At 42.4% G+C, this 25,607-nt stretch overlaps 1 protein-coding gene across 1 annotated transcript in view; it reads right to left on the reverse strand.

The window, feature by feature from the left end:
* DSCAM (DS cell adhesion molecule) overlaps positions 1–25,607 on the reverse strand; it is a 441,606-nt gene that overhangs the window by 34,230 nt on the left and 381,769 nt on the right. Inside the window, exons 22-27 of the mRNA XM_058834121.1 lie at positions 19,293–19,410; positions 18,312–18,475; positions 15,377–15,475; positions 14,619–14,807; positions 13,601–13,891; positions 8,546–8,722 (exon numbers count right to left, since the gene is read on the reverse strand). Of these exons, the coding sequence (XP_058690104.1) occupies positions 8,546–8,722; positions 13,601–13,891; positions 14,619–14,807; positions 15,377–15,475; positions 18,312–18,475; positions 19,293–19,410 (1,038 nt within the window). The remainder of the gene's footprint in view (positions 1–8,545; positions 8,723–13,600; positions 13,892–14,618; positions 14,808–15,376; positions 15,476–18,311; positions 18,476–19,292; positions 19,411–25,607) is intronic.

A 25,607-nucleotide genomic window follows, 5' to 3' on the forward strand; every position in this document is an offset into this window, starting at 1 on the left:
GCCCTGTTAAGTTCCTCAGCAGCACCAAAGATGGATAGAGAAATACATGTTACCATTGGCTTAACTAGAAAAAAGCTACATAAACATATTACAAATAGGAACAACTTAACAATTAATGAGGATCTCAGTTCTTTTGTGCTATGGGTAGCAAATGAACAGGTGAAGAAAGAAGAAAAGGCAAGAAAATAGGAATTGTGCCATGCTGGATGAGCAGTTGCCAACCTAACATTTCCAAACCAAAGGTAACTGCACGAGATCTGAGCAAGGGAGGTCTCCAAGGAGTCAGTTTGGAACTACAGAATCCCTGAGGTTGGAAAAGACCTCCAAGAGTCCCAGCTGTGCCTGATGCCCACCTTGTCCCCAGCCCAGAGCCCTGAGTGCCACGTCCAGGTGACACCTCCAGGGATGGGCACTGCAAAGCTCCCTGGGCAGCCCCTGCCAAGGCCTGAGCTCCCTTTCCATGGGGAAATTGTTCCTTATGTCCAACCTGAGCCTTCCCCAGCACAAACTTGCTTGGTTGCACTCAAATACGAGTATTTTTCCACTAGCAACGATCCAAAACTAATGCTGGGTCTTCAGAGTATGGTCTACACATGAAACAAAGGATGGTTTATTCCCACATGGATCAGCCCTGCAAAATAAGACACTGCTGAAGGAAAAATATTCCTCCTGTTCTTGTCATTGCTGCTATTATTAGCAGAAAATCCTTTGGGGCTATAATTATTTCAATAGTTATTCAGTTCAAAAGGCACAGTTGAAGTTTGGTTTTTCAGGTAGGCTTCTGTAAAACTTTACCAACATAATACACTAATTTCTGTGATATCCAGCAAAAACAGCTCTGCTTTGTTCTCCCGCACTCTGCTGCTAAACAAACTCACTTAAAATTCGGATTCCCAAGTCCTTAAGTTTATCACACAGCAACAAAGCAGCCTTTTGTGCAACCAAGTGAAGCAAACCTGAGAAGAAAGCAATTTCAAGTTCTAAATCTTCAAACAACTCTTATATGGAAGTTTACATTTCTTCTTTTATCTGCTTCTTGTAAATCTACCAGCACCTGCCAAGACATTTACTGAATTTGTCTTTGTTTTCTCCATCCCACATTTTTTATTCCTCAATCACCTCTTGGGTCTCCAACACCTAAAACAATTTTCTTACTTGTGACCCTGTTAAATACCCTTCCTTTAAAATTCCAAGGATGCAGGCAGAAACAAGCCACCATCTTAACACATCTCTATAGCTTGTGTTGTACTAATTTTTAAAAGGAATGGACTGAGGGCTCCTTTTATTCATTAAAAGAAAACTCAGGAAAATGCCTTTTACCCACTTTTCTGAATTGTATTTATCTGACACAGTGCCAGCTTGCCTCTCTCAAGCTTTCTTCCTCACCTAACACTGGAGAAGCTGGAATTCTTTGCTCCCTCTAGGTCTGTTTGCTCCATTCCTTCATTTTTAACCTTCCTCCATCCCTTTCCAGCACAAAGCATGGAATATTCCTGGTGGAGGGAAGGATGGTTCATCTGAGGTGTCTCATTTAAACCAAACTGTGCTTCATTTGGGCACTCAGAATTCCTCTTTTTCATTTGGAATGAGATTGCCTTTGTCATTAACACTTGTAAGTGGTAGTGCCTGGTAAATGACAATATCTTTGCCATCAGTCATAAAACAAAAGAACAACACTGCTGCTCCCAAAGGAGATTTGTTATTGACTTCCAAAAACACAAGAAGGGACAAATTTATTCAGAAGAATACAAAAAAGCCAAATAAACCCAACACAATAATAATAATGACACTGGTTGCAAGTAATGGGGTTTTTTCCAGCAAATTTTATGATGCTTCTTGCTATTCTAGCAGCACCAGGATCATGAAGACACTGTGCACACATTCTCCCTCTGGCACACATAATCAGGGTGCTTTAATATGCAAATATTGTTTTTCATTCAGCCAGCAGCTTCTTGAAGCAATCACTGCCTCCTTAAGTGAAGTCTGTGGGTATTTCTGCAAGGAATTCACAACTGCAGAAAAGCAGAAGGGACAAAATTGAAAATTATAACAATGTACTTCAGTTTGCCTTTCATAATTATTTATCCTGTTTAAATGGCAAACAATCTCCCTCACATGTTCTCAGGTGCTGCCCAGCACACAGATGATGATTTCCATGCTGCATCTGGAAAAGAATTCACACCAATTCATGTGTGTGGCACATAAGTGCTCGTTAACACTTGTTGATTCTTGATTAAAGAGATGCACTCTGCATCTTCAGTAAAAAATAACATGAGGCATCAGCAAGACCATGTAATGTGTCAAAAGCTGAATCAGGAAGCACTGAAGGGAAAAAAAACCCTCCATCAGCTAAGTTTAAATTTGCTAATTAGCCAAGCAGATTGTTCAAATGGTGAGCAGAACTGCTGGAGTTAGTGATGGGCACACAGGCTGGTGTGGGATGGAACAAAAGCAAAGGTGGCAGGAATATAAAGGCCTCTTCTGTATCCATCAAACCAAAATCCAGAAGCCTAAAAGCAACTGAATATCACAGAATCATGGAATGGTTTTGGATGGAATGGACCTTAAAGATCACCTCATCCAAGCCCTGCCATGGCAGTGACACCTCCCACTGTCCCAGGTGCTCCCAATGTCCAGCCTGGCCTTGGGCACTGCCAGGGATCCAGGGGCAGCCCCAGCTGCTCTGGCAATTCCATCCCAGCCCCTGCCCACCCTGCCAGGGAACAATTCCTGCCCAAGATCCCAAGATCCAGCCCTGCCCTCTGCCACTGGCAGCCATTCCCTGGCTCCTGGCAATTCCTGCAGCCCTTGGCAATTGTCTCTCTCCAGCTTTCCTGGGGCTCCTTCAGGCCCTGCAAGGCCACCCTGAGCTCAGCCCAAAGCTTCTCCTGGCCAGGCTGAACAATGGCAGCTGTGCCAGCCTTTCCTGCCAGCAGAGCTGCTCCATCCCTCTGCTCATCCTGGAGCCTCCTCTGGGCTCTCTCCAGCAGCTCCAGCTGCTCCCTGGGCTGGGCCCCCACTACAACAACATCCTGTATCCAAAACACCAGCTCCAGGAGAGATGTTATTGTCACAAACCAATGACCAGAGATTTTAATGTGCTTTTCCTGCAGTACCCTTTAGATCTGCAAATTGACAATACTTTCTAAAATAAGCCAGCATCCCTGGCCATGTCCTGTCACCTCCCAGTTTTCAGGTGGTGAAAGCAGGGCTTGGGAAGGGGGCACAGATGACAGAGGGAAGGGGCTGATCTCTGCTCCAGCCAAGCATCCCTTCGGTGAAAAAGCCACTTTCCTTTGCTGGGGCAGCCACCTTTAAAATTCTTAACACACTTGGGTTTTCCCCCTGGGAAATCAGGGACAGTGATAGAGTTTTAAATTGCATTCTGCCACTTCTGAACTATCACGCCACGCTGATCCTTTCTGCTTGTGTTAAGGTGAATTGGATTTAAAAACAAAGGGAAAACCATTACAGGAGTAGCAGAGCTGGGTCAATAGCCAGCAGAAGGAGCATTAAACCATCAGGCTTCTCTTTGAGAATATCTGCTGAACTCCTGAATGGCTGCATGAACTCCAGCAGCCAAGTGACCTTTCCTGGTGACCTGGCTGGTGGAACTACTAAATTGGGCAGAAATCAGGGCTTTGCTGAGAACTCTGCTTTCTGCTAACAAGGAGGAAAAAAAAATGTTTAACTGTCCCTACACCCAGAGAAGTGGTAAAAGGATCAAGAATGTAGAGGCTGCTGTTCTTCAAAAGAGCTGGGAACTCAAAGCCATTGTCCATAAAGCAGGGATACAAATGTTTGCATGCAGAGCACACTGCAAATAAACCTGCAATTCCTACTCCTCTTTGTCAAACAGGTTCAAGAAAACCACATCTGCAGCCACAAAAGCAAGAGTTACATCTGTAATTTGCACAAATTATTTTAAAAGGTCCCACTGTGGAGATTATTTCTCTGATGTAGACTAGAGGAAATCCTGATTTAGGAAAAAAGAATATTGTGCCTCGAAGAAACCCCAACAGGTCATACAAACCAAGTGATAATGTGATATTTCCCTTTCAAAAATTACATGAACGTTAATCACAACAATTACTACAGCAAACCATTTATTTTTTAGTTAGGACATCAGAAAAACTTGCACACATTTGTTTTAGAGAACTTAGTAATGAGTTCTATGTAACAGAAATATTTATTGTCAGGAAAATTTTTAGAACATCAAGTCACTTCCAGAAGAGCAGAAAATGTCAAACATGGGATTAGTCTTCAAAAAGAATGAGCAAAAAAGATTCTGAATTACTGAAGTCCTATCAGTCTGATCTTGGCAATGCAGAAAATAATAATAAAAAAAAAATAAATTAGTGAAGCTTAGTGAAATTAATTAAAAGGATAATTGAGGCCAATCAATACAGACCTGTGGTGAAGCAGCCATGTCAAACAAAGTGGATTTTTTAAAATGAGATTAAAATTTGCTGAGAATCAATGACATTGAAAAAAACTCTCACTGTGATATAACAGTAAAGATCATATTTATGTTTCTCTAAAACAAAGTTTTGGTGACTCAAAGTATTTTAAAAGTCACATGATGAAAAAATTAGCACAGAAGCCATTTGATGTGGATTTCAACATATTCAAACCCCAATTTCAAGCAGAGAATCATTATTCAGTATTTTTTGTCTGAAACACTTATCAATGGTATAGAGTAAATAATTTCTCATCAAAGTTTAAAAACTACACAAGAACTTGGTAGCTAAAATATAAAGAAAATGCCAGATCCCTAAGAAAATAACCTGGATCACAAGGTTGTACATCGAGAACACAAAGCAGGGCTGTATAACAGGGAATATTTTGTATTTTGTAGAGAAATCAAAGAACTGGCAAATGATCTCAATGGATAAAATGTTAAGGATATAAATTATGGGAAAATTACAGAGGAAAATTAAAATATATTAATCTGTTTCATTTACCAATTAAAGCATTAAGAAATGACTTGGTTAGCACCATGTGGAAAGAATATCCTTGGAGACTGAAAATGATGCAAAAAAGAACTTCTGTACTGTAGAGAAGTAAAACAGGACCAGATGGGATGTTGAGCTGTAGTGTGACAAATTCAGCTGAGTGAGACACAACTTTTAAAGAAATGGTAGTTAAATACTGATTTCTTTTATCAAAAGTACTGATGAAATCTTTTCCACTGCCTATGTTTAAGTGAAGCTCTGATATTGTTCTAAATTCCTCCTTTCTGAAAGGAAATAAGTTCAGAGAAATTTTATGTTATGCAAAAGGCATCCTGGTCAGTGATCATCAGCCTTCCTCAAGGGACTCTAACTCAAGATTCTATGAATACTTGTAAATGAACCATGAAAAAATAATGTGCACAGACATCATTTTCTAGAGCCAAAGGGCTCGAGATACCCTGCTCATTACTGGATGGAATCCCACAGTATTTCTAAGAAGATATGATAACACTGTTGCAGCGGCCTCAGGGAGACAAAGAGTTACATTGTCCCACCCCAAACCCCTTGTGAAGGGCGGCCCAGGAGTTCTGATTGGGTTTGAGTCCCTGGGGGGTTCTCCCTTGCTGTGTTTCTAATGGTCCCTGACCCTGAACTCCACCCTCAAAGGTGGAAACCCTCGGTTCTGTCCCTCAAAAACCCCTGCTGTGCCTCTGTTCGGGGCTCTCTGTTCTGGACCTGAGTTTGTTCTCATGCTGAATAAATGGTTTCATGAACGGGAGCCCGTCTCGTTGGTGTTTCATGCTGGTCCCCAGAACCCTGCTGCTTCCCTGGACGAGATCCTGAGGTTGCAGGCTGCAACAAATGGTGAGAGAATGCGTGGCATCCAGGAGAACAGCAGGAGCGGCTCCATGGACACCTCGTAAGTCCCCGGCTGATGGCTTGAGAGCCGGCGAGACCCCCGCCTTGGAAAGGAGGACTCGAGAGTACCTGGCAGGGAGACTGGGTTGAGAGTGCCTCGGGCATGGGGGAAGAAAAGGGATTACGGAGGTGGGGGAGCCGAGACCAGACGCTGGGACAAGCACCTAACATCACCCAACGAGACGTATTATGGACGATATCAACATTATGGACGATTCTATTAACACTATGGACGATTATGGACGATTATATCAACATTATGGACGATTATGGACGGTATGGATCTTCCGGTGGGCTGTTTTTGTCTTCTGTGGAGTTCCTTTTTTGGTGTATACCTTCCTGTACCTTCCCCTTTCCTCTGTTCCTAAGGGCAGGACAAAGGGTGAAAAAAGCTAAGATGGCTCGGGGTTGCTGCCGTCTGCCCACTGTTCCGTGTCCTCCTTCACCCCCTGTCTTTCCATATTCCCCGTTCCCTGTCCGGGAAAGTCCGTCCCGGCCTCCCCCCCCATCCCAAGATGGCACTGCCCACGCGGTCTGGGATCCCTTGTTTCCCGCCTTGCTCCTTCTTTTCCGGTCCCAAACCTTCCCTTCCCGAACCTCCCAGTAACTCCTGCTTGGCCCCATCCCTTTGTTCGGTGCTCCACCCCTGGGGGCTGTGCCTTCTCCATCGTGGGCAACACCCCCTCCGGGGAAATCGAAACTGTAACCGAGCTCCGAAAGCCAGTGTTACACCGAGATCATCTAAAGGGTGACGCCCACATGGGAGCCAGAGCCGAAGCTGGAGATCGAAGAATTCTGCCCCTCGTGAGAGGAGATCTAAGAGCTGCACCCTTCCTAACAGAGAATCCTAAAGTGGAAGAGACTGAACTAAAAAGCCATTATGTTTGCATTAAGTACCATCACCGTTTAATTTGCCCGGCGTGGTCCGAGATTTAAGTGTTTGTTTTTAATTTTGTTGGTTTTTTTTTTCTGTTTGCCTAATGTGTTTTGTGATTGAGTTTTTGGTGTCCCACAAAGCAAAGTGGGTGCTCTGTGGAAGAGGTGAGATTTTAAAGTGTATGTTTGGAAACATTTTAAGCTCCTAATTCAAAATTTGAAAAAAAAAAAAAAAAAAAATAAAAATAAAAAAGGAGCAGATGTTGCAGCGGCCTCAGGGAGACAAAGAGTTACATTGTCCCACCCCAAACCCCTTGTGAAGGGCGGCCCAGGAGTTCTGATTGGGTTTGAGTCCCTGGGGGGTTCTCCCTTGGTGTGTTTCTAATGGTCCCTGACCCTGAACTCCACCCTCAAAGGTGGAAACCCTCGGTTCTGTCCCTCAAAAACCCCTGCTGTGCCTCTGTTCGGGGCTCTCTGTTCTGGACCTGAGTTTGTTCTCATGCTGAATAAATGGTTTCATGAACGGGAGCCCGTCTCGTTGGTGTTTCATGCTGGTCCCCAGAACCCTGCTGCTTCCCTGGACGAGATCCTGAGGTTGCAGGCTGCAACAAACACCTTCTTTTTCTTTAGCACATTTTTTTAAATGAAAAAAACCCCAAACTGGGAAGGTAAATGGGGTATAAAGTTTTGAAGAAAAAGTGATTATACAAGCTGAAGCATCCAGATGTCCTGATTTCCAGGGCTGTGTATGAACCATAAGATTGGTTTCCTCCTTTATATATGAATTTACCCATGCCCTCTGTCTTTTTTTTTTTTTTTTAACTCCAAAATATTGCTACAGAGGACAAAATTCGACCCAAAAGAGAGATAAGTATGAAGGTCAGAAGGAAAACATAGGGTTGGCCCTGGTTTTATTCGGAACTATGATCACATTTTGGATAAAATACAAATAACTCATCAATTTGGTGGCTTCTGGAAGAAATTAGGCTTATTTTTTTGCAGATGATAAATTGTTTTACTATTAATTCAGGTTTGGATTTGAAATGTTTTTTCCCAAATACCTTCAGGGAATACCTTCCCAAAATATCTGTTGCCAGTGCAAAAGCTATAGGGCAGCAGTGTCAGACTGCAAGGGTCAAAAACTTGGCTGTGGCTCAGCCAGGGGTTTTTGCTAGAAAAATGATAAAGCTGAATGAATTCACAGATCTAAATCTTATTCACATAACAAACAACTGAATTTGAATAAGGATTAGAGGAAAATACAGATCAGTGACAATGAAAGGTCAGCGAACAGTGAAGTGTTTTACGAGTTCTATTATAAAACATCATGGGGGAAAATGTGGTAACAAATCTGAGAATATCTGGCTGCTATTTAATATCTGGCTACTTTCATTTTATAATTTGGAAATCATGGTTAGCATCTGCTGGAAAACTGAGATTCCCTCGTCTTCAGAACATCTGATTTCATCCTTCCAAAAAAAAAATCCACTTTTAGGTCGTCAAGGGAAGCAAACAAACACCAAAAAAAGGAAAGCAAACCAATGAGAAATATTTTCCTTTCCCCCATGAAAAATAGTAACAATGGATATATTAATCTTTCTTTTTTTTTTTTTTTCTTTTTTTTTTTAGAAACTTATGACCAAATGAAAAAGAAGGCATTTCTATAGAAAACACACACACTTTGTTCAGTATTGCAGGAAAATGATCCCAGCTGGGGATTGCATGCTTTGGTCACGTGCAGCCCAACTTCTATTTTCATGTTCAGGTAGAGAGAAGTTCCACAAACACCACCTTACCTCGCAGCCTCTTCAGCCTCTGCTCCCTCCTCCTCCTCCTCACGATCAGCAGCATCACAAAGAGCAGCAAGACCCCAACCAAGATACAGGAGATGGTCACCAGCATCTTCAGCCCTTCGTTGGTTCCCAGCCCTTCCTCGCTCTGCACAACTGACTTGATGAGAGGAGGGATTGTACCTGGAAACAGGGTCATGGCATTAGAGGCCTGTTAACCAGGACAAAAGATGGAATTCTCATGGAATAAGGCATGTTGTCTCTTCAGCTGCAGGCAGAACACTCACCAGGACTTTTCTGTTTGGGTTGGAGGCTATTTGTGAATACATAACCAGGCTCCTGGTAATGAGGGACTGACTGCAGAGACAGAGATTACCAGAAATCCAGAAGAATTGCATTCATTGATTAAGGAAAACCATACCTGATATGCAGTCAAATACTATGATTAATTTTGAGTCCGGTTAAATTATTAAAAAAGCTGTAAGAGACCTCAGAATTCCTCCCTCTGTCTATTATTCCTTATTATGGGGAAATAGGATCACTGTGACATTTCTGCTGGGCTTTTCTTTGCAAGGAACTCATTTGGCAAAGCTCATTTTGTGCCACATACATCAGATTAATCCTTTGCACAGAAACATTCTGCTATCAATTCTGAAGTGATAGTGATCTGAAATTCAGACAGCCAACCTGATACTAATCTGCTAAAGACTGTCTGACATTATACTCATCAGTAAAACAGGGGAGTAATGCTGGATAGAAACAATCAAATTTTGAGAGGGAAACAAGGGAAATGAATCTACCAACTACTGGCAGGCAGCTCACTTTTTCATTCTGGGACATATTTGCATTTTGAATATACCTGGCTTCCTGGTGATATATAATACTTGAACTTTTCAATTCTTTTCTTCTTTACCTCTAAGGGACGTGAGAAGAATGCAGCACCTTCTGTGGAAGGCTGTTTAGTCATGGAAGACTTCTCACTCATTTCCTGATTACTATTAAACTGCTGAATGCAACCACAAATGAGGCTATAAAATGAAGATTTGCTTGAAATGCGTAGAAACACGTAAGTATTGTGAACTGTGATGACTTTGGATGGAAGCTATTAAATTTTAACCAGCTACTGAAACATAAAAGTGGCTACTTACTTGCTAAAAGGAAAGGAGGGTGAGAGAGAAAAACAGGCACATCCTTCTTATACATTTTAATTGCTGCATTAAGTGATATAGTAATATCTCATTATGTGTTATACAGTATCAGAAAAAAAACCTGAGATCTGATGCAGTACAATGTGAGTGCCATAACCACAGTGAAAATGTAGAATCCTAGGTCCTGTTTTTTTCAGAAGAGCTATTTCAGCTGCATATAAAGAGAAGAGCAGCTCCCTAAAGGGACAAAGATAAAAAGAACAGCTACAACAATCCAAACCTATATTAGGTACTTTGGAAAATTTGTTTTCTTACAATTGCATTTGGAATATTTTTCTAATGTTCCATTGCAGTTCTTCCCCATAATTTTCTTTTTTTTTTTCTAATTTTCTATTTCTTGAACACACAGCAGGATATTTTCATCTTGCCCTGAGACGCCGATTTTGCACTACTCTAAAGGCAAATAAAACTATTAGATGAGGAAATGAAAAGAACTTCAAGCTCCTGAAGGTAATACTAATAACAGTCTCTAAATCCTCCTGAACCCTCCTGGATACTAAAGGGCCAAAGTTTTCTCTGAATTACTGTCACAGAGACCATTAGGTTCAAGATTGCCTAAAATTATGTCTTGCTTTCCTTAATACTTTGATGAAAATCAAATGATGAGTGGCCTTTATTTCACTTAAACCTGAAGTGTTTAGATATGTGATTATCATTATCCATACCTCTCTCTAGGCAAATATAAACCTCATAGCATTATAAACAGGCAGTTGGAGCTTAATTAAAAAATCAAACTGCATGTTTTGCCATTGCCCATTTGTTGTTTTTCACCATTAGAAATTACCAAAACTCAATGCTGCTATCCATTGAGAAAACGCCATTTCAACACTTGTTGTCACTCTAGGCTCTGGCTGGGAGTGGAATAGTCCAGGTTTTTTTTCAGGACTAGATCCCAGATGGACGGGGAGGGTTTGTTTTGTTTTCCAGGCCGGTTCACCATCGCCCTTTGTTAGCCTGATTAGTGCCTCACAGGAGCTGCAATCTGAATATCTCTGAACCCTTTTCCCCCTTGGCTGCAGCATCTCCCACTGCAGAACGGAGTTTTTCCTCTGCCACTGCTGAATTCTGGAGTGTTTTCCTGTGTCCTTCACGGCAGGGAGTGCCTGCCTGGGTCAGAATCAATTAGCAGAGTTTAGAGCTGATCCGATTTAATGCCAGGGCTACCGAGGAGCTGATCCCCGAGCCGGGAAGCTCCTTTGCAGCGCTCCACAACTGCAGCTGCACAGGGCTAAAAATATCTCCTTATGGATTCTGTGCTTCTGAAAAAACAAGGGGCAGGGAGGTCAGCAAACCTGTAAGCTGGAAATCGTTCCTGAAATGCCCACAAACAGAGAGCAAAACGCTGCACGTAGGTTTGTCATTAACCTTCTGACCTAATTCAGCACGGAGAGATTTGAGGGGAAGGATGCTGAGCCATGATATTCCTCAGGAGCAGCAAAGTGACCCAAACCCACGTAACTGGGATTTCTGCAAACTTTACAAAGGCTTTATCTTAAGGCTGCTAAAGCTTCTAAGCTTGTTCTTAGCATTTGGCATCCCAGAACTTTCATACACTGTATTATCTAATCTTCAAAGTGCTGCTCTTGTATCTGCTTTATCCGAGGGGCAGCTGTGGCCCCTGGAAGCTGGAAGGGTCTAATCTCACATCACAGGGTGAATCAAATGTAGATGTAGCAACAGCACTCAAAAGAGGAGCTGGCCAGGAAGTTTCCACTGGCATGTTTTCTGCAAACAAAAAATTCCCTGTCTGTGGAAGCGAAAATTTCTGCATCATGTACTGGTAAGAATGCTAATAATGATAATCATCATCGTCATCATCAATTTATAATTTCAGTTCTGAGTCAAACATGGCAAATCTAGAAAACCTGAAAACTGAAATTTGCTTTTCCATCCATGCTTTCCTCTCATAACCTTGGGGTCAGTATTTGAGCTCTTTCTGCCTCTCTAAGGCACAATACAGTCCTAACAAAGCATGCTTCACAAACAAAACCAGCAGTATCACAAATGAGAAATTTTCTAGCTGACCAGAAGCAATGGCCCAAGAAATTTAATGCTGCAAATATTTTTTACTGTTTCATTTTATCCCTTTTAAAGATGCTATACAGCAACATAAAAAATCAAAGGGTGTGCAGGTCACAAGGTGTGGCACCAGGGTAAGTATCATCACCCAATCACAGAGCAGAGCCTGACAACATTTCAGATCAGATCACTGTAAGAATAGTTTTGATTTGAGTGCTATGGGCAGAAATTTAAGGCTCTGGACTTGCATTTTGATATAAATTCATTTTAAGGTATGGCTTAAAACTGTTTGCCCCAATCAAATAAATGTGATGATAACAGAAAACTGAAAGTTGGATGCTGCTGTAGAAAGATATTGGAAAACAAAACAAAAACCAGACAGGCTAAGTAAAATGACAAGAAATTAACTCATAATAGTTGAAAGAGTTATTATTGACAACAGCTACACATCTCAGTAAAATAGCTCTTCATCTGCCTGGAAAGACCTGGAACATTTGTGTAGTAACCACTTAGATCCTGTTTTCCTGTGGGCCTCTGGAGTGCTGAAGCAAGATCTTTCTCTTAATTTTCCAGGCTGTCTGAAATAACACGAGGACTTGCGTGGCAGCTTACCAAAAATGATATTTTTCCAAAGGGTGAGGGCATGTGTGACTAATTATCTGCAAGAACTGTTGAGTACCCAGCACAAAGGCTGGTAGAGAAGGAGAGGATGTGTCAAGTGCTGAGGTTTAAACTCTGCCTAAGTCATATCCCACATTTCTGCCTGGGAATGACCCTGAACTGTACATGAGTGGTGATGTTCGTGTGGAGGCGTGTTACCAGCACAGAGTTACAAAAAATTACCAATTTGGTGCTGTCACAACCATCAGCTCCTGTTTGAACTTGCTCACCAGTGCTGTAGCTTAATTTAACACTACAGAACAACATCCCTGGCAACACAGCAAGATTTTACACTGGATGTCTCCAGAAAAGCTCTGGCAATTCCCACTGGAGCAATTCAAGAGCCTGCCATCTGGAGCCATCTGTGCTGCCTCTTTGCCAGGAACGCAGCAGCCGCTCCCCACTACGGAGCCACCGGGAGCACACGTGTGCCACCATCCCTCCCACTCAGCCTGCCAGGACCTGAGCTGCAGACAGTGACAAACTGGCACCTTTGCTCCTGCCCTCATGTCCTGGGTTTTGCAGGGTGGGCAGTAACCCCTGGCAGAAGGGTGGGATGCAATAACTCATGGTGCATGTCCTGCTGCTGGGCACGACAGAGCCATCTGTCATGGCCATTAGTTTCACTGTCCCCTGTCTGTAAGCAGGGATCATTGCACTGCCATTGCTCTGCCCTTGGAGGATGTTATCCAGAGGCTTTCCCAGAGGACAACCTGCTTGGCTGCTCCAATGTGTCCTGTAATGGGTTTTGGGTTGTGTCACAGGGAACAGCAACGAGGCCAGACACCCCCGTGAATGGCTGCAGGAACACATTCCATGGAAGACTGAAATTTCATGGAAAAGATACATTAAATACCAGGAAAGGCCCCTGTAACCACTGGAACTAATGACTTTTAATGTCCTATGATTATGTGTCTTATGGCTGATTGACTTCAGAGTTTTTCCAAAGTGAGGACAAATAAACAATTCCTCTTTTCTGCCTGGCAGCCTACAGTCAGGAAAAGCAGAGCTATTTTACACCTTTGAGACTTTAACCTCTCTGACAGCATGGCTGGCAGATTCAAAATGGGGTTTATGAGGGGAAAAAATGGAAGATGAGCAAAAAGAAAAAAATAATCACATATGAAACTAAAGTAAAACAGTAACTGAGGCGTAAATTCAAGGGAATACTTACTGCCATCATAATTGAGCGTGGCGAATTTGGCTTGTTTCTCTGCACAGCCAGCACTGTTGCACACTCTCATTTGCAGCTCGTACCAGGTGGCCTCCTGGAGGTCATAGAGGATGTAGGATTTGGACAGGGATGTCCTCTGGGCCGTTGTCCAGACCGTGGTCCCAAAGGGCCGGTACTCCAGGGTGAAGGAGGTGATGGGGCAGCCGCCGTCGTTCCAGCCGATCAGGTTCAGCCTCACCCGGGTGGTGTTGATGCTGGCAAAGAGCTCTTGCTCCTTGGAAAACTGTGGCTCTAGAGGCAGTGGGATATTCCAGACAAAATGCTTAAATATTGCAGATAAAGCCTTCCAAAATATAAAGTTTAGGGAATAATTTCTAGGGCAGTCTCGACTCTAGCTTAAACTCAGGATCTACATATTCAACTTCCCACCCTTCGTCCTTTTAAATGTTTTTTCCCACTTTGTGCTGGACTCACAAACCCAGATTTTCATATCAATGTGTGGAAAAAAATATCCAAACATGGTTTGTTTTGCCTTGCAGAACTTTATGCAAACTTTGCCTTTATTTTTGACACTTATCTAGTTCAGAGGATGCTGCTTGCACGCTCCTGCAGTATTGGCTTGCAGCAGAAATCAGACATTGGCTCCATTTCCTTTCTACATAAATATACTCCCTGTCTTCCTTCAGCATCCAGACCAATAAACCCCTGAATTTTTATAAGAAGAGAAGAGACAATTTCCTCATGGCAATGAAATAGTTGGAATTGCTATAGCCTGTGACAGTGCAGACATCCTCTTACCAAATATCTGCCAACCCATCTTAGAAAAAAATTATTAGAGAAAGAAAGAACATCACCCTGTGCGGGCTTCAAGTCCCACAGCCTTCTTTTTCACAGCCATGGACAGAGCTGTAAATGTCTCCAAAGCCAGTAATACTGAAATATCCAAGGCTGTTTTAAACCAAGACCTGCAGCAGAATGCAGGAGCTTTAGGAGGGTGAAGGGGAGGGAAGCAGCGCACCTTTGCCGAGCGTCTTGGCCTCGATGATCTCGCTGATGCGCCCCGGCCCCACCCCGTTCTGAGCAGTCAGGGTGAACTTGTACCAGGTGCCACATTTCAGGGTTTCCAGCCTGTAGGATCTCTCACTGGGGCTGATGGGGAAACTGCCCCACTGCTCACTGTTATCCTCTGAGTACTGCAGAATATAACCTGGGGAGAAAGCACGGATGGCAACGGTGTCACAAATCCTTCAGGTAAGCCAAGGAGGCATTTTAAAAACCTAATAAAACTGAAATAAAAATAAATAAATGTGCAGGGAAACATACAGCACTCCCCTCACTGAAAGATACCAGGCAATGCATTTTGCCTACCCTGACAACAGCTTAAATACATTTTATTATGATGGCTTCAAGGAGAAAAGGATGGATATTTCTAAGGACCCTTCAATCAGCAACAACCAGATGATAAACCTGGACCCTCCAAAATGAGTGGTTAGAGATTACACGTCTGGAAAATCAGCTAGAGCAACTGTCATAACAGCTGAGGACAAAGTGATTAAATGTGTGAATAAACCACCACAAAGACAAACTGCAATTTACCGAAAGATGTTATCACAATGATAGTGCACATTAAGGGTTGACAGCAATACAGATTGGGTTGTTTTTCTTTTTTAAAAAATATTTTGGTTTTTTTTTTTTTGAGCCATTCATAATTGTATACTAATCCTATCAACATATGATAATTTAGAAAGAAGCAGCAATTAACCTGATTTACATTACCTCGGATAGAACTGCCACCATTGTCTCCAGGTATCCAGGAAAGAGTGATAGAGGAAGATGTAGTTTTGGATACAGTGAGTCTTGGCTGGTCTGGTGGAACTAGATGGGAAATAGTTAGAAATAGAAAATGTAATCAAATGGTTTGACACGATCTTAATCACTTCTAACAGTCATTTATCAAATAGCTGTTATGAGTTGCAAAAAATGCAAATGATTTCTGTCAAAGTGTCTGTTTAGCTGACATCCTTGGTTAAGACAAGAACAGACAAGCTCTCCTTTTTTAAATTTTATTTTATACACAATTTTATCTTTCAATTCTAAACCTTTGTTTTTCTCTGATTTTTTTTTGCATCTGTCCCATTGGACCTCAACGGCACATGAGCTACCCAGACATTAATTTTCATTATTTTGGTATCTGTTTTGGGGAGAAGACAAGATTTTGGTGGCAGGAAACATGTGCTGTTGCAAATGATGCCCCACTCATTCCTGTTTTTGCAGGCTATTATGGCAAAAATGAAAAAAACCCATGCAAATCAAGGGCTTCTGCAAGTTCAAAAGTGAGAGTTAATTAGGTATCATAGATAGATTTGTGACTGGAGGCAGATCCAGTCCTCTTCCAAACCACTGAGGCTTTTGGTATAAAGAACTCCCAACCCCGTCAGCAAAGACTGGAAACACTTCTGTTCTGCTGCTGCCCATAAACTTCATGGGGGATGGAAGATGGAGGTTCCGAGGACCAGCTGCTGACTGAGTGCAGGAATAAGACAGAGGTTTCAACTCTCATCCACTTCCCAGTTCCCAGCTTCCTTTGGAAGAAAATCATGGAGTAGTTTGGGTTGGAGAAGACCTTAAAGATCGTCTCAATCCAATCCACTGTCATGGGGAGGGAGGGACACCTTCCACTATCCCAGACTGCTCTGTGCCCCATCCAGCCTGGCCTTGGACACTTCCAGGGATCCAGGGTTATCCACAACTTCTCTGGGAAACCTGTGCCAGGTCCTCACCACCCTCACTGGAGGAATTTCTTCCAGCATTGCAGGGCAGAGAAGGAGCCATGCCACATCCCAACATGCTGCACTGGACAGGGCAAACTGGGACTAGGAACTGACACAGGGAACTGGGACTGGAAATGCTCTGGGAACATTCTACTGTCAGAAACACGGACAAAATTGAGCTTTGCTGCCTCAAGAATAGGGAGTGAGGTATGGACAGTGTCCATGCTTGGAAAGGATCAAGAAACAGCAGCAAAGATGGGATGGAAATCTGGGGAGGAGAGACAACAGGATGGCCACAGCTCCTCTGACATGGGAGAGAAGAGGGTGGTGGTGTCAGTGACCCATGCTGGCAGGAGCTGCCCTTGTCCTGACACAGTCCCATGACCAGGCAGGACAGAAATCCAAAATGCTCTGCTGTGTCCAGCATTCTGCTGCCAGGGAACATTGCCTGCTTTGCCTATGCTTAAGGGACAGCTCTTCCTGCAGAGTGAAATTCCTCACTGCTGTCCATGTTTGTGTCATCAGATTGCAGAATAATGGGTGCTGATACAAGGCAGAGTCTGCTGGTTTCCAGCTATGGATTAGTTCAAAGAGAAGTTGATTCTTTTTGCCCTCACAGGGCCAAACAGGGCTGAAGAAAACAAAAGAGACAGTTTATACTCTAAAGGAAAATTCCCTTTGTGAGATGGATTTGTTCTCTTATTCTGAGTGACTTGGCTGATTCCATGGGGAGAGACTGCACACACTGCACTGGAAAAGATTTATTGTAAAAGCTTTCATCACAGCTTCACCCTATCTACAAAAAATGGTGGTCCCACATATTAAAAGCCACTCTTTGTCTGTCCCTTAGGGAAGTAACATTGATTTGCTTTTAGTAGCTGAAGTTCAATAAAAGCAAATATATGCAATTACAGAAGTACTTAGTGACATATAAGGTTTCCATTTGATGGTGTTTTCTCTCCCAACTTCCTGTTGTGATCATGCTTCAAACATTGCAGAAAAGCATCTTTAGTTTCTGTTGGATTGTAGGGAAGCTGATCTATGCCAATATCTGCCATGATGTTTGTCCCAAGGCTTAGGGGAATGGTTTATGCAGGGAGAGAGGGGGACTGCAGTGGAAACACCCTCTCTCTGTGCTCTCATGTGTTTGCACTTGAAGTTTAAATTCCACATCCAGGACAGTGATGGTCCACTCTGGTACAAACACTTTCAGTCAACTGAAGCATTTGTAGGATCTGCTTTAGTGCAAATGAGCAAGGAAATTTGCACAGGGAATTCTTGGTATGTAAATACACAGGCTCTGCTTCATTTTACTCTTAGTTTATATTCTTATATTGTCCCTGCTTTTGTATGTATCAACATCATCCTGGATGTACTTTGTGCTTTTCAACATGAATATAAAATGTAGCTGGAGAAATGCATTAGCTGAAGGGGTACTGATGCTTCATTTCCAATGCTTCCTCATATTCACCTCGTAATAAAATTCTGCGCTCGCATAATGAAGTTTTTGTGCAAGGTCTCAGTACAGAGGCAAATTTCTGCTGATAGCTTTCCAGGAGCTAAATTAAAAGCCTTCACATTTTTGAATTTTGTAACATTAAAATGATACATGTGATGTTTGTAAGGAGAAGGCAGAAGCTGATACTTTCTGTGTGAAGAACTAGAAGATAACAGAACGCAAACACACGGTTGTCAATCTTACAAAAACTCACACAGAGGCTTACCTGAGTATGTGAATTGTTTCACCAGAAGCACCATTTTCTAGATCATAAAATGCCCATGGCTGAGTCAGAATGACTTATGTATTAATTTGGAAGAATTAGATTTGCACTAATACACATAAATACTAATATTTTGCATTTCAAACAGACACACCTCTGCATTACCAGCAGCACTTTAAAGCCATGGTAACAATTCCGAGGTAGATCCAGCAGCCTTACCTTGTACCTGCAAATTCAGAATGATTTCATCTGATCCCCAGTTGTTGCTGGCCACACAGCTGTAGTACCCAGAGTCTTCTGCTTTCACAGTCCTGATGACGAAGCTGCCGTTGCTGAAGATGCTCCTTCGCCCATCAATCATCACTAGACTGGGTGTCCCGTTACTGCCTCACAGGAAACAAAGTGCATACATTAAAGAAGTTACAATCAAAATTACTCACAAGTGGATTTTATTTTTGAAGCAGCTAAGGATGGAAAGAGAAAGAAAGGTGTGGGGCGAGGTGTGTCCTTTCAATAAGGCAGCAAAGGAGGATTTTCTGTTGGGAAACACCTATGATTTACTTAAAATTGCATTTTTTATGTGCATTTGGACCTAGTGTGAGTGAAAACAGAAATTCACTCCTTCCTTGTCATTTCATAAAAATGCTGAAACAAGGGAATAGGCGGTTCCTGGCTTTGGAGTTCATCCTTATGAAATCAAAGGTATTTATATCAACGCACAAGATGGTTTCATAGCACTGTAGTTTCCCTGCTTACACAGTGCTTGCATGAAAATTATTGTCCATGTGTGCTTCCAAGTGGCTCTGTCAGACTGTGAAACTAAAGCTGAAAACAGAATAATGGAAAGTTAAATATGTGCAAGACATTTACTGCCCACCTCAGCAGAAATCACTGTATCAGGCACTTTGCTCTCTCCAAATAAAACCTTCCTGTCTACCTGAGGATCAAACAAAAACCCTCCTAAGTTTTACATTTTGAAGGTTTACCTTTAGCCCTTCTTCATTATTTTTTCTCCCTTTGATGCCCTGTAATGACCACAGCCAATCAGTTGAAGGAGTTTCTGAACTCCTCATCTACTGTGACCACGTGCAAATCACCACGAACAGTCCTTCTCCTTGCTGCCAGTGACCCAGCACCACAAACCTCCGGATTTTAAAGGAAATGGGATTTATCTGAGCTGTACATTTAGTTGCTGGTTACCTATCCTTCATCCATTTGACTGTTGGAGCCGGGTCCCCCACGGCTTTGCAAGGGAGGACAATGTCCTTCATCCAGGGCGTTGTCACCGTCCCGCTGAACGTCAGGATCCTGGCAGGAGCTGGGAGGGAGAGAGCAAGAGAGGCTGAAGTGAGCTGTCTGTTCATACAGCCCTTGGAAGGGAAATAGAGACACCCACAATTAAAGGGGGAAAACCAAACCAATCTAAAAACGGTGTTTTTACGGTATTAATTCCTTTTAACTCATAATATTAGCTATTTATTCAAGCAAAACATCAGTTTCAGTACCTGGAAGACAAGTAACTAAAAGAGAGATGAGGCCAGGGATGGGAAGAGTCTTTGTAGAGGAGAAAGAGCAAACCCAGTTATTTATCATCTTTACTGGCTTTTATATATTTTGGAGTAGAAATTATGGATGAAAATTACATCCAAGGGATGCTTCTCTCGACACTTCCAGCAAGAATTGTCCACAGTTGACAAGTGTCTTACAAAAACTAAATTATTGGTACATCTCTTCTACAACAATCTTTATATTAAGCAAAATAAACCTTCATGTATATTAATACATTGTAGAGTCTATCTGAAATTCACAAATGTGAAAAAAACTAAAGTCAGGTTTTATCAGCTCTCAGGTCACCTAAATACATTAAAAAATATCACTAGTGTATTTTCAGTTTAAAGGTTGTGTTGGAACTTCATTTGTTATTCCTCAAGAATGACCCTTGATAGAAATAGACTTTCTGTTGGCCTCTAAATATACATTTTAAAGGCACATACTGAATACAGATAGACAAAATACTATATTTTTAGTCCTGATCTACTTCAGTCGTGCACACCGATCAGAATTTATACTTAATAATCCATTTTGCACCAATTAGGAAAACATGAAAAAGAGACTTGGCATCAAATATAACTGGGACAGTTAATCTGGAAAAAGATTCATGCATAAAAGAACAGGCCTTGAAAAATTAAGCAAAATTACTTGAGTAGGCTGCAATGGGACTTGAGATATGCACAAAAAGAAAAGATTTCACAGATTATACAATCAGTTTGGACTGTGTTTCCTATGTTCTCTTCAAGCACTGTTGAAGGCCAAGCTTCTCAAGAGATTTTTTTTTTTTTTTCCCTCTGGTCAAAATTTTAATTAAAACACAAGATTTAGGTAACAAAGTGAAGGGGTAATGGGACAGCACTACTTTCCTAACAGCCAAGCACCAACATGTCCTGTCCTGGGTAAAGAGCAGCTGGAGATCCCTGGCTCCCTCCTTCCAGAGCTCTGGTGTTTCACCCTGCCAGGACAGGGCTGTGCTTTGTGCTGCCCTGGGGAGGTTGGACACCAGAGTGATGCAAAGACCCTGGGCAGGCAGAAGCTCTCATGGATCAGGCTGGTTTTCCACCTGGGCACTCCTAAGATAACATTTCCTAGAAATGACTTGCACAGGGCTGCCACAAGCCAGCTGTGTTGGGTTTGGATGGCCAGGTTCTGGTAATGGGGAGGTTACAGCTCTCCAGAAGCTTCCCCCACGTCAGCAGATGTGATGAACTGCTTGTAACCCCTATTCCCATCTTCCTGTGCTGCTGGGGAGGAGGGAAGGGTGTGGAAAAGGTGTTTTAAAGATTTGTTTTTCTTCTCATTATTTTATTGTTTCATTTATTATTGCTTTTTATTTATTATATTATTGTAATTATTTATTATTGCTCTGATTTTGTTGGCAATAAATTCAATCAATATCTCTGATTTGAGTCTGTGTTACCCATGACAGTACTCTGTGAGTGGTCTCTGTGCTCAACTTCTGAACCTTTGTTATATTTTCCTTCCCCTGCCCAGCTGCAGAGGGGAGGGATAGAGAAGCTCTGGTGGGTGTCTGACACCCAGCCTGGGTCAACCCACCACACCACGGGCTAATTAACCAAAGTAACTCAAGCAGAAAAATGCTCAGAGCACCCAGAGACACAGAGTGAAATGCTGACTCTGCTCAAGTTGGTGTGAGAAATCACATTTGTCTTCAGTGGTGCCAGGTTTTGCTGCAGGAGGCACTTTGTGGCTCTCATGCTATCTTTGAAAAGCAGCAGGAGATGCTGTCAGCTCTATCTACAAAACATCTGTGAGCATCTGGACTGCTCAGATTCCTGTCCCGTGCAAAATTCCCTCTGCAACATGAAGTCTGAAAACTCATTTAAAATTGACTATTAATCATTTTCTCCATGCCCTTCCCATATTTCCAGTGGGAAATTTCAGTTTCCTGAAATATCCAGCTACTCCCAACTATTGCCAGCTCCTGTAGGACAAAACATGTGGAATACAGGAATCCTGCTGAGGCATGGCACCACTGTTAGCAAATTTTCTGTGTGATCTCTTTGTTTTTAATAGTTATTTCAATGTGAATTCTTCCTTAAGAAGTCATAGGCTGGACATCAGATGTTGAAAGTGCAACATTTATGTTGTAGCTCCTGGTTTTCAATATCCTGTGTCCCTCATTTTATTGAAATGTGTGGAAGTAACATAAATCTCAGAGGAGCCTAAGCCACTGGTAAGATGATAGACCATGACTCAGAAAATGATCAGAAAAGCACACTGCACTATTTTTGTGAAAATATCCACAGCTTTCTATGGATTTTCTTATTCCTTCCATGTGCTGAGTGCTTTAAAAGAAATGGTAAAACAGCAGGAAATTTTTCAAGCCCAATTTTCTTTACAGCTGAACTTCAAATGATGTCCTGAGACTGCTAAAAGGTGCACAAAGAAAACTAGAAACAAAATAAATGTCAAGTGAAATCCACCTCAGAGCAATAGGTTTGAAATTCTAGCAGGCATTCATGAGGTAAAAAAGCCTAGAAGCTCACAGACCTCTTTCTTTTGAGCCATGGGAATTTTTGGAATCATATGGGTTTACTTCTTTGTTATCAAAGCTACCCACATGCCTACCCACCTCCCTCTAGCCTTACATTTGATGGCATGGCACTGGATTAGAGCTGTGTCTGTTCCTATTTTTTTTTACATATCACCCAATTATTAATTGAAGATAAAGAGGTTCCTTCACAGAACAGTGCACTCTCTTATGATAATGCAGTTTTCTGCATGTTTGTTTGTTTAAATTACAAATCCTCTATCCTACATTTACTGTCACAGAAATAGAAATGGGCAGAAATTCTTTGCAAGAGGTTGTAACACACATGGGTTTTTCTTCCTCTGGAGGACACAACTGTGTTTTAAAGGTGAGCTTCAGAAGGAAACTGAACAAGAGCTGTGACAGTTCACTGCAGTTCAGCTTGAAACAAATAAAAGATCCAACAGTGAATAGCCTGGGTCAGGAGATTCTTTCATTTAATTTCTCACAGAAAAGGGTGGGCAGGGGCTGGGATGGAATTGCCAGAGCAGCTGGGGCTGCCCCTGGATCCCTGGCAGTGCCCAAGGCCAGGCTGGACATTGGGAGCACCTGGGACAGTGGGAGGTGTCCCTGCCATGGCAGGGCTGGGATGAGATGATTTTTAAGGTGCCTTCCAACTCAACCCATTCCACGATTCTCTGTGTCTAATATCCCCTGAATTCCAGTCTGATGAACCATCAAAGAAACAGAGCAGTGTGCAAAGTCATGTGAACCCCACATGTTATTTAAAAACATTAAACACCCAAAGCAACATAGACTAGGGGGGAATCTGTTCATAATAAATGCTCAGGTAGTTTAGAAAACCAGGGGAAACTCCAAAGTCAGAGAGTTGTCCCCAGAGGATCAGATTGCCAGGGGTCTGGATCTGTTATCATCACACTGGCAGCAAATGCCATTCCCCATCAGTCATGGTCAGTAAATCAGAGGGACAAGTGCATGCAAGGCTTTTTGTCTTCTGAGTATACTTGATAGGCTAAACCCACTTCTTTCAAGTCAGCAGTGAAGAGTAATTTGAGGGGCAGGAGCACAGCTTGCTTACGTGGATGCTGAACTTTCATTGCCATGATTATTTTCTGTTTGTTGGGGATTTTTTTTTTATTATTTCTGTCAGTTAATTACAGAGAATAACAATCTGTTCTGAGAAATGAAGACACTAAAGAAAGAAAGAAATGTTAACTTGAATTAAGCTTTCATTTAAATTGGACTATCCATTTCACATCAAACCCCTATCTAGACATTCTCATTGTTCTCAAAGGAGTTCTTAAAGGGGTTATAATTAAGTTGACATAATTCAATTCAAAGTTAACTCTTATTAGCTGTCATGATGGTATCATTACTTGGACAGTTACTGTGCAGTAAGAGAAGCAAAAAAAAGGAAGCAAACAACTACAAAATAATGGCCCACAGGATGTTTTTGCATTGGGAACCGATAGCAAAATCAGGATTTAACTGCTTCTAACCCCGGGATGTGCTGTTTGCCACAGATATAGTGGGGGGTGAAAAAGGTCTTTGAGGCTTTGAGCTCTGCCCATCCTTCCTCACTGTGCAGCCACTGCCCTCAGCACTGATCACCACTTTCTCCCAGCTCCCTAAAAAGCCCTGTGATGCATTCAAAAAGGAAATTTTTGTATGTGATACAATAATTTCTAACTGAGCTACATCCAAAGTTCATAAAATTGCTATCTATCAGTATTCCTAGCACCCCTTCAAACCCTTCACAAATGGATTATTCATTACTTTTACAGTCCTAAGTGCATGTAAGAGGCTTTTCTTGAGCATCATCTAACGCAGACTTTATATTGGAGTATCACTACAAACTCTGAGGTTGACTGGATGAATTCTACTGTCCTTTGAAATAAAGTCTTTTTCAGACTGACCTGTCTATATTGAAGTAATTAATTATTTTTTCTTTTAAGTCATCTTGCCTTTTCATAAAAGTTATTTTTAAGTTCACTTATTTGTCATCATGGATTATGTTACATAAGCTTCAGAGGAGCAGAATTAATTCTGGTAAGCTGGATCAGTTTAAGTACATGTGGGTCAAGTTGCAACTTCTCAATTTTTGGCAAACAGAGCAATTGCACACTGCAATTCCTCATAACTTGAGGTCATGAATATTGGTGCCTGCAAAGCCTGAATTGATCCATGTTCATCTTTGAACATTTCCCTATTTTTAAAATCCATAGGCCACGGAAAAAGAGAATTTCTAGTGCTTTCTGTGCAGGGCTTGCCTGCAGCCTTAATCTATTGGTATTGCCCCATGTCTAACAATTTTTGCTCTTATTCAAGCATCTATTTCAATGCTTTTTTTTGGTTTGCTTTTGTCTTTTCATCACCTCACATTGATTACACACAAATAACAGAAAAAAAAAAAGAAAAAAGCACACTGAAACCTTCGCCCTTTTTCCCTAAGTTCTTCTTTCTTGATCTCCCTTCACTGGTGTCCTTTACACTCCTCATCCCCCTTTTAGGATCTCAGCTTTGGGTCTCACTGATGTCCATAATGCAGTGTGCACTTACAATGCTACAATGGAAAAACTCCAGACTTTTCAGATCTGAAGAACCATGTTTGATGCTTCTCCACTCTGGGAAACTGTCATGTGTTCAAACAGTACCCTCCAAAATCAGCAATACCATCCACAATGATCATAGAATCCTAGAAGGGCTGGGTTGGAAAGAAGGTTAAAGATCACATAGTTCCAACCCCCTGCCATGGGCCACTGTCCCAGGTGCTCCCAATGTCCAGCCTGGCCTTGGGCACTGCCAGGGATCCAGGGGCAGCCCCAGCTGCTCTGGCAATTCCATCCCAGCCCCTGCCCACCCTGCCAGGGAACAATTCCTGCCCAAGATCCCAAGATCCAGCCCTGCCCTCTGCCACTGGCAGCCATTCCCTGGCTCCTGGCAATTCCTGCAGCCCTTGGCAATTGTCTCTCTCCAGCTTTCCTGGGGCTCCTTCAGGCCCTGCAAGGCCACCCTGAGCTCAGCCCAAAGCTTCTCCTGGCCAGGCTGAACAATGGCAGCTGTGCCAGCCTTTCCTGCCAGCAGAGCTGCTCCATCCCTCTGCTCATCCTGGAGCCTCCTCTGGGCTCTCTCCAGCAGCTCCAGCTGCTCCCTGGGCTGGGCCCCAGGGCTGGGGCAGCTCTGCAGGTGGGGTCTCACCTGAGCAGGGCACAGGGACACAATCCCCTCCCTCACCCCTCTTTCTAAACTGCTTTTGATGCAGCCCAGGGTAGCAGCTCTGATGTTAATGTACCGTCATTAAAGGTAGGAACAGAGAGATTTCCCATGGTGATGGAGTTTGCTCTTCCATGCAGAAAGTACTTTCATGTCAGTGGCACTAGGCTGAAGTTCAGCAAAGCCTTTTCAGAAAGAACCTGTCATCATAATGTACTAGGACACTTTATTTTACA

Source organism: Poecile atricapillus, chromosome 1 (genome assembly GCF_030490865.1).
Source record: "Poecile atricapillus isolate bPoeAtr1 chromosome 1, bPoeAtr1.hap1, whole genome shotgun sequence".
NCBI classification, from domain to species: Eukaryota; Metazoa; Chordata; class Aves; order Passeriformes; family Paridae; genus Poecile; species Poecile atricapillus.